The sequence below is a fragment of the Berghia stephanieae genome, chromosome 15, assembly GCF_034508935.2.
Source record: "Berghia stephanieae isolate SIO BIC M18660-M18661 chromosome 15, UCSD_Bste_1.3, whole genome shotgun sequence".
NCBI lineage: Eukaryota > Metazoa > Mollusca > Gastropoda > Nudibranchia > Aeolidiidae > Berghia > Berghia stephanieae.
Window position 1 is genome coordinate 22514597 of NC_088374.1, and position 10000 is coordinate 22524596.

The 10000-nt window shown below is 37.4% G+C and overlaps 1 protein-coding gene across 6 annotated transcripts in view; it reads right to left on the reverse strand.

The window, feature by feature from the left end:
- The window catches only part of LOC144960853 (uncharacterized), a 339688-nt gene that overhangs the window by 12472 nt on the left and 317216 nt on the right, over window positions 1–10000 (reverse strand). For all 6 annotated transcript variants that reach the window (XM_078894238.1, XM_078894240.1, XM_078894239.1 and 3 more), the window contains 6 exons: window positions 9970–10000; window positions 8146–8293; window positions 5834–5990; window positions 2913–3027; window positions 1738–1882; window positions 493–652 (listed from right to left, as the gene is read on the reverse strand). The exon at window positions 9970–10000 is cut by the window's right edge and continues 87 nt beyond it. In XM_078894238.1, the coding sequence (XP_078750364.1) occupies window positions 493–652; window positions 1738–1882; window positions 2913–3027; window positions 5834–5990; window positions 8146–8293; window positions 9970–10000 (756 nt within the window). The remainder of the gene's footprint in view (window positions 1–492; window positions 653–1737; window positions 1883–2912; window positions 3028–5833; window positions 5991–8145; window positions 8294–9969) is intronic.

A 10000-nucleotide genomic window follows, 5' to 3' on the forward strand; every position in this document is an offset into this window, starting at 1 on the left:
CACGCTGGCTTGGCGTTGGGCTATTCTTACAGCCTAGCCTCTCAGTTGAGGGAGCCCTTTGAGCACGTTTAGTGGATATTGCGCTGTATAAAAGCTCGATTTAAAAAAAATATAGATCGCTCCCATTAAAAAGTAATATACAAAAATGAATCTCACAACTTCAAAAAAGAACAAAATAACAAACACGGAACGTTTCGGGATAAAAATGTTAAAATCCTTCAAAACAATAAAAAAAACATAAATATAGATAGAATGCGCTTGGCAAAGAAGCTCATAACATTGCCATCCGGAAGTATAACGAACCAACACACAAAACTGTGTGTATCCATGAACTTTTATAGTCAGGTTAATACAGTTCAGTGAGCATTACTCAAAAACGAGGATGGCAAAAAAACCAATAACAAAGACCCGAGGGACGTCATCTTCGAACTACCTATATTATGTGAATAGTTATCATAAGAATTCATTTTGACCTCTGTTATAACGACTTACACTTCGAATGATCTCCTTGTGGTTTTTTATTCGTTCCCATTGATGGGGCTTCAACTCCTCGATATAACGAGTCGACGGTACAAACATGGTGACAACTTTTAAAGACGACGCGAGGATTTCCTTGTATTCGGGCAAGTCAGAAACCAAGTTATGGAACATTCTGAAATTAAAAAAAAAGAATATATATATATATATATATATATATATATATATAATATATATATATATATATAAACATTTGAAATATAATTAAGATAGTTTGACTTCTACAACGTTGTTATCTTAATTATATTTCAAATGTTTATAAATAGCTCCTTTTATACTAAAGTTGAGCACTATTATTTCATGGTTTTTGCTTTATAATTTATATATATATATATATATATATATATATATATATATATATATATATATATATATATATATATATATATATATAATATATATATATATATATATATATATATATATATATATATGCGTGGAGGTGGGTACTTGTAGGTACGAGAGTGCTCGATAATGTTGGTTAGAGCATATAGAAATAAATGAATGACGAAATGGAGGACATAGAAACAATTGTATTGGCAAAGAAAACATGAGTCACCTTATATATATATATATATGGTAGAGCACTCGCTTCATAACCAAAGGGACCGAGATCAAATCTCCGGTGCGGTCGAGATTTTCTTTTCTGACCCCCATCTATGGCGAGGCTGAGGACCTAAAGCGGACCACAGACTTCATAGCAGATATCGGACTGCAGCCATAGATGTCCATCAGAGGAACGACGAAGAAGAAGAATGACCCCCTGTCAACCCAGCAGTGATTGGGTAGCTTAGTCTGATAGTTATGGCGGAAGGTAATTTGCGATAGACTAGCGTCCTATCCAAAGAGTAGTTAGTAATTCCTTTTGTCAGCCTATATAGATAGATAGATAGATAGACGGAGTGATATATAGATATAGATAGATAGATAGATAGATAGATAGATAGATAGATAGATAGATAGATACATAGATAGATAGATAGATAGATAGTTAGATAGATAGATAGATAGATAGATAGATAGATAGATAGTTCGATAGATAGATATGATACAAAGATAGATAGATAGATAGATACAAAGATAGATAGATAGATAGATAGATAGATAGATAGATAGATAGATAGATAGATAGATAGATAGATAGATAGATAGATAGATAGATAGATAGATAGATAGATAGATAGATAGATAGATAGTTACCTTAATTCCGGTCTTGAAGTGAGTACATCCTTCACAGTGGCGTATGGAACTGTGAGTATTTTGTCAATGATGTGTATCCACCCATTGGTCGCTGGGATGTTGGCTTGAATGACCTCTGCCCTCATATTGTTGTTGACGACATAAACTATAAATAGAATAGTAAAATATTGTTTACACCAACGTATACATATATGCAGGTCTGACATCTGAACGCAATCATGGGCCTAGTTTAACATTGTTGTAATGGACAATATTTAGCGTCATTTTTTTCTTTTTAGATTTCCACTACAACAATGAGCCCCTAATGAATTGGGTTATCAGACCTGAAAACAATTGCACATCGGATTATACACAATTTTTCCTTATATTTTTCTTTCTTGGTTTGTCTGGCACCTTTCATTCACACTTGTTCATATCTTCATTGTTGTAATGGACATTATCATATTACTTGCGTCATTTTTTGAGATTTCCATTAAAACAATGAGCCCCTAATGAGTTGGGCTATCAGACCTGAAAACAAGTGCACAACGGATTACACACAAACAGTAACAAGTCCGAAAAGATGTAGAAAGAACAGTGCCAGATAACATTAAAATTAAAAAAGAAAACAAAACTAGATTGTTTGTTTTTGGATTAGATTTTACGAAACAAATTTTACTTTTCGATGAAATCATCACTATGTCTTATCTTCTTCTTCTTCTTCGTTCCCGTCACGTCACATGGTCAGTCCGGTCTGGTGAATGAAGCCCACAGTGGTCCTGAGGTCGTCCTCACTTCCGTACAGCTTCTTTGAGTATGGGGTTGGGTCAGGCCAGAAGTTCCTTCTCAACTTGTTGTACTTTGGACATTCCATTAGGACATGATGTCCATTTTCATTTTCAAGTCCGCAGTCACAATACACAATATGAATCTCACAATACACGCAGCAAACAATCTTCGTGTCAATAAATACTTAGAAAACCACGCCTCTCGGACAGTCGTCGCCACAATGTAAACAATGGCAGTGATTGGCAAACATAGTGAACGACACAGGTTTTACTGGTATATTATATGTTAAATGTTGCTGTGGCAAGACACCTCTTCTAAAGCGCTTTGAGCACAATTAGTGGATATTGCGCTGCATAAAAGCTCGATTAAAAAGGCTCAATCAATTAATACAAGTATTAAGAACCGACCTTTCCCATCTTGCTTGAATGTATAGACTACATTTTTATAAGCAACCAGGCCGTTCTTTCTAGGAATTTCGTCCAGCGTCCTCATCTCTCCCTTGACCACGTGAGCTCGTAGAATCTAGTAGAAAAACAAAACAAAACATAAGTAACCCAACGTCTCAAAACGGTATAAGGTCGGGATAAACCAGATGCTAAAAAGTCAAATTATAGTTAAACTGGTCAAAAGTATAAAACTTTCGTATTTAGCACAGTAAAATATGATATTCCTTCTACCCTATAAAGCATAATAAACTCAACTTAAGTCTGATATTTCTGGCTAAAAATTCCATTTTCAGCATCTTAATCATCCCGACTTAATACCGTTTTGAGACGAGGGGTCACATATGAAGAGTTTTAGAAAATGTCATAATACAATAGGGATTTAGGGGGATGGGGGGGGGGAGGTGAGGGTTCCCGATGATAGATCAGTTGGTAGAGCACTCGCTTTCCACGTAAAGGGACCAAGATCAATACCGGGTGCAGTCCAGATTTTTCTCCTCTGTCCACCCAGCAGTAAATGGGTAAATAGATCTGTTAGAACTTGCGGAAAATACTTAATTTGCGATTGACTAGTGTCCTATCCAAAGGGTAGCAAGCAATTGCCATTGTCTGTTTCATGCTATAGACACCGGGATAAACTCCGGCTCCATGGGCCCGACGTCTCGGAAAGACTACTACAAAATACAACAGGGAATGAGATTAGCGGAAGAGTAGCGTCCCTTGATTGGACCTCACCGGCGGAGAAGTTATAAGAGGCCACATAGCCGCAGTAGATAGGTGTCTATTCAGATTACAGCAGTGAACTGGTTAATCTTGATCTCCTCAGGTTTAATTCTCTATAGGGAATGAGATTAGCGGAAGAGTAGCGTCCCTTGATTGGACGTCACCTTACAGAGAGAACGTCAATATGGTTTTGCGCATGCGTCTCTCGTCCTCGCTTCCGGTGAAAGCGGCATGCATGAGACACTTCACCGAAAGCGAGGACGAGAGAGACGCATGCGCAAAACCATGTTGACGTTCTCTCTGTAAGGTGACGTCCAATCAAGGGACGCAACTCTTCCGCTAATCTCATTCCCTATAGAGAATTAAACCTGAGGAGATCAAGATTAACCAGTTCACTGCTGTAATCTGAATAGACACCTATCTACTGCGGCTATGTGGCCATGGGGTATGACACTCGCTTTTGGATCGGAAGGTCCTGCGTTCGAGGCTTGCTCGGCGCATAGTTGAATCCTCGGAAAAGGCTCTTGACTCACATTCTCTCACCGTACTCTGGGTTAAAATGAGTACCTGGCCGTCTTCTGCGTTGCCTCTGTCCGAAAAAATTGTAATATCGCCTAACAGGCGTCATGCCCCGTCCTACATGTTAAATGTTGCTTTTGTCAAGGGACCTCTTGTAATTGACTTTGAGCACATTTGGTGGATATTGCGCTATATCAAAGCTCATTTTCTAAAATTAACAAATTTGGCCAGAAAACTCATCCTTCAAATATCAATCTATTTAAATATAGATCTACTCTCATCTAGACAAAAACTCTCAAACCTGGGACACCAACACCGCTAATTCCGGCGCAACAAAAATGATTTTATTTTTGAAGTCATCGATATAAAGCTAGCAAGTGAAGTAGAGTGTTCTTCTTCTCCTTCGCCTCATCCTCTTCCTCATCATCATCCTCATCATCATATCATCACCATGATCATGGTCATCCTCCTCCTCCCCCTCCTCCTCCACATCGTCGAAATCTTCATTATCATCATCATCATCATCATCATCATCATCATCATCATCATCATCATCATCATTTTTTTTCTTCTTCTTCTTCTTCTTCTCCTTCTCCTTCTTCTTCTTCTTCTTCTTCTTCTTCTTCTTCGTCTCCTTCTCCTTCTTCTTCTTCTTCTTCTTCTTCTTCTTCTTCTTCTTCTTCTTTCTTCTTTTCTTCTTCTTCTTCTTCTTCTTCTTCTTCTTCTTCTTCTTCTTCCTTCTCCTTCTCCTTCTTCTTCTTCTTCTTCTTCTTCTTCTTCTTCTTCTTCTTCTTCTTCTTCTTCTTCTTCTTCTTCTTCTTCTTCTTCTTCTTCTCCTTCTCCTTCTTCTTCTTCTTCTTCTTCTTCTTCTTCTTCTTCTTCTTCTTCTTCTTCTTCTTCTTCTTCTTCTTCTTCTTCTTTTCTTCTTCTTCTTCTTCTTCTTCTTCTTCTTCTCTTCTTCTTCTTCTTCTTCTTCTTCTGCTCCAACTTCTCAACCTCCTCGTCCTCCTCCTCCTCAAAACACATTCTCCTTACTTTTATTCAACATTGGAAAAATAAATTGAAATCACAATCATGAAACAAAAGATGGATTAAAAGGGCTGCGACACTTTGAAGCGCATGCACTGCGCAGTTAAACCGAAAACGTTGAATATTGACACCTTGCCCTTGCCTTAGAAACTCACAACATTGCCATCCGAAATTAAAACGGACCAACACACATAACTACGTGTAACAATGAACTTTTATAAACGGGTTACTACACTTCAGTGAGAATTACTCATAAACTTTGATGGCAAAAAAAACACAAAAACAAACAATAACAAAGACCTAAGTGAAGTCAACTTCATTCTATCTATAGATAATGTGCCATTGGCTAAGAAACTCACCACATTGCCATCCGGAATTATAACGGACCAACACAAAAAAAGTTTTGTATCCATGTTTTATAATCTGGTTAATACGACTCATAAACATGGTTAGGTTGTCAAAAAAAAAAAAAACCCAAAAAACAAAAATCAAAAAAAACAAAAATCAAAAAAAACAAAAAAAAACAAACAAAAACAAGAACAAAAAAAAAACAAACAAAACAAAACAATAACAAAAATCTGAGTGACGTCAACTTCATTCTATCTATAACTCACCTCGCGAGTCCAAGTGGTGTTCTCCAAGAGCTGATCGACCGTGTCCCAAGGGAGGTAACTGAAAGCGTCGTTGTGCGGTACGAATAATGTGTAGTTATCTTTCTTGGAATCCAAGTCATAGCCCGTGTCGATGGTGGAGATGAGAGATCGCATGTATCTGGATTGGAACAGGACGATGCAAAAATAATGAATAAACATTTTTTAATGAATAAATTACGCGTCAATTGAAAAAAACAAACAAATGAAAGTAAATAAATTAATTAATGAATTAATTGATATATAGATAGTTCGAAGATGACGTCACTCAGGTCTTTGTTATTGTTTTTTGCCATCCGCGTTTATGGGTAATGCTCACTGAACTGTATTATTCCGACTATAAACGTTCATGGATACACACAGTTTTGTGTGTTGGTCCGTTATACTTCCGGATGGCAATGTTATGAGCTTCTTAGCCAAGCGCATACTATCTATAAAATATATGAATAAATAGACAACTTAAATGAGCAAGATCTTCAAAAATAATTATATGAAATATAAAAGATAAATAAATAAATAAATAAATAAATAAAATTCCCTTTATTCGTCCCATAGGGGAAATTTGTTTCTAGGGTTTATTCCAAGGGAAGACTGGAATAACCCAGGCGTGAACCGTAGTGCAGCGCCGCAAAATGAGCTAGGGCGAGGTGACTTGCTCAAGGCCGCACAGCGCAGCGACGGGTGATCGAATTCGGTACCTTTCGGGTATGAAGCAAAGACCCTCAAGTTGAATCAATGTGAATTTTGAAAAAATAATAATGAATAAATATATATATAAATAAATTAATAAGTAAACAAACTATTAAATAAACGAATCATCCAATAAATAGATAAACAAATACACTTTTTTAAAAACGAATGAATGAATGAATGAATGAATGAATGAATGAATGAATGAATGAATGAATGCATGAATGAAAAAAAGAGAGAAAGAAAGATAGAAAATGAAAACAAAGACACTCGTCTAGACAAAGAGCGAGTATGAATGCTCCTATTATAGATCGTATGCGCTTCGCTAAGAAGCTCATAACATTGCCATCCGGAAGTATAACGGACCAACACACAAACTGTGTGTAACCGTGAACTTTTATAGTCTGGTTAATACAGTTTAGTGAGAACAACTCATAAACGCGGATGGCAAAAAACAATAACAAAGACCTGAGTGACGCCATCTGCATACTATCTATAGATCGTATGCGCTTGGCTAAGAAGCTCATAACATTGCCATCCGGAAGTATAACGGACCAACACACAAAACTGTGTGTATTCTTGAACGTTTATAGTCTGGTTAATACAGTTTAGTGAGAATTACTCATAAACGTGGCTGGCAAAAAAACCCCCAAAAACAATAACAAAGACCCGAATGATGTGATCTTCATTCTATCTATAGATAGAACGGAATTGACGTTACTCGAGCCTTTGTTGCTGTTTTTAGCCAGCCATTTCTACGAGCAGTTCTCACTTCAGACTTTAAAAACGTTCAAGGTTGCATACATATTTGACCCACCGTACCGAAGCGGTATTATGTCGGGATCCACTCGGTAAGGGAAATTGAATTCATAGCCACAAATATCCAACTTGGGTTTAATTTCTGTACGTTCTGGTGGGGTATAAAGACTATTTCTTGCATTGCAGAAACTTCTAAGGTCCAATTTCTCATCATTCTATCTCTAAATTCACTTTTTGGGGTCTGAATCATCCCGACATGATACCGTTTTGAGACGGAGGGTCACATATTTGTGTTTTGGTACGTTATATATCCGGCTGGCGGATTGTTGTGAGCTTTTTACTTTTTTTATTAAGCGCACAGCATTAGACGAATGGCATGGTCTATATTACATTTCCATGTGCTCGAGGTCATTGGTCACATTGGAATATGTGCTCAAAATTACCCACTTATTGAAAAGTGTTCACAGCTTTTTAAATATCTAACATCACGATTGGTCATTTGGTTCAGCTTGACACATGGGTATGTTTTATAACATTTGTAAACGAAGCAGCGTGTTTACATTTGTTCAGAAATGTCCTATCGTTGGTCAGCAACAAATCACGTGATTAATGACTGGGTTGGACGAAACCATGAATATAGATCGCTCCCATTTGTCATTTTGCTCAGCATGACTCATGGGTATGTTTACAACTTTCATAAACAAAGCAGCGTGTTTAGATACGCTGAGGAATATCCAATCGTTTTACAGCAACAGATCGTGTGACTGATGACTTGGTTGGACGAAAACATGAATATAGGTCGCTCCCATTAATAGATGTTATCTTACTTGAGTTCTTGGCGTGTGCCGATCTCCCCTAACACAGTCCGCGTAGGAATATGCATGAGGTCATCGATGACGTGTACCACTCCATTAGAACACAGAATATCTCGTACGATCACTTTACTGGTGACGTGTGCACCGGACACTGTGATGACTGGGAAAAACAAATCAAAGGGGAATAACCAAAACATGATTTTTCATCGTTAAAGAATGATTGGAAACTTTAAAGGGAGATAACTTAATTAATTAACTCCGGCTTAGTGGGTCTAACGGCTCGGAAGGACTATTTTGGAGGAGGAGGAGGAGGAGTAGGAGAAAGAGAAGAAGAAGAAAAAAAGAAGAAGAAGAAGAAAGAAGAAGAGAGAAGAAGAAGAAGAAGAAGAAGAAAGAAGAAGAAGAAGAAAAGAAGAAGAAGAAGAAGAAGAAGAAGAAGAAGAAGAAAGAAGAAGAAGAAGAAGAAGAAGAAGAAGAGAAGAAGAAGAAGAAGAAGAAGAAGAAGAAGAAGAAGAAGAAGAAGAAGAAGAAGAAGAAGAAGAAGAAGAAGAAGAAGAAGAAGAAGAAGAAAAGAAGAAGAAGAAGAAGAAGAAGAAGAAGAAGAAGAAGAAGAAGAAGAAGAAGAAGAAGAAGAAGAAGAAGAAGAAGAAGAAGAAGAAGAGAAGAAGAAGAAGAAGAAGAAGAAGAAGAAGAAAGAAGAAGAAGAAAAGAAAAGAAAGAAGAAGAAGAAGAAAAGAAAGAAGAAGAAGAAGAAGAAGAAGAAGAAGAAGAAGAAGAAGAAGAAGAAGAAGAAGAAGAAGAAGAAGAAGAAGAAGAAGAAGAAGAAGAAGAAGAGAAGAGAGAGAGAAGGAGAAGGAGGGAGAGAAGGAGGGAGCAAGGAGAAGAAAAGAAGAGGAGGAGGAGGAGGAGGAGGAACAATGAGGAGGAGTAGGAGATAGAGGGGGAAACAAACCAAAGGGACATAACCAAAACATTTTTTTCATCGTTGAAGAATGACTGGTAATCTAATTCAATATCCACTAAACGTGCTCAAAGCGCTTTACAAAGGGTCTTTGGCCAACAGCAACCCAACGAAACAAAACGCTTGTTAGACTAAATTACAATTATTTTTTTCCGACAGAAACAACACTGTCAATGGCAAGTACTCATTTTACACCTGAGTACAGTTAGACAATGTAAGTAGAGAGCCTTTCCATTTCCAAGGACTCAAATATGCGCCAAGCAAATTTATATAAACACTTTAAAAAAGTAATATTTATAATTCTATGGGTTAAGTGGCCTAGTGTTATGACACTCGCTTTCGGATCGGAAGGTCCTGGGTTCGAGCCTCGCTCGGCGAATAGTTGAGTCCTTGGAGAAGGCTCTTTACTCACATTCTCTCACCGTACCCTGGTGTAAAATGAGTACCTGGCCGTTAACAGTGTTGTCTCTGTCCGCAAAAAAAATTGTAATATCGCCTAACAGGCGTCGTGTCATGTCATATATGTTAAATGCTTCTGTTGGCCAGGGACCCCTTGTAAAGCGCTTTGAGCACGTTTAGTGGATATTGCGCAATATAGAAGCTTATTTGTGACCCACCGTATCGAAGCGGTTTTATGTCGGGATACACTCGGTAAGGGAAATTGAATTCATAGTCACAAATATCCAACTTGGGTTTAATTTCTATACGTTCTGGCGGAGTATAAAGACTATTTCTTGCATTGCAAAAACTTCTAAGGTCCAATTTCTCATCATTCTATCTCTAAATTCACTTTTTGGGGTCTGAATCATCCCGACATAACACCGTTTTGAGACGGAGGGTCACATTTATTTATTTATTTATATATTTTTTTTTACCTCCAGTTCTGGAATCATGCGTCAGCTGAAT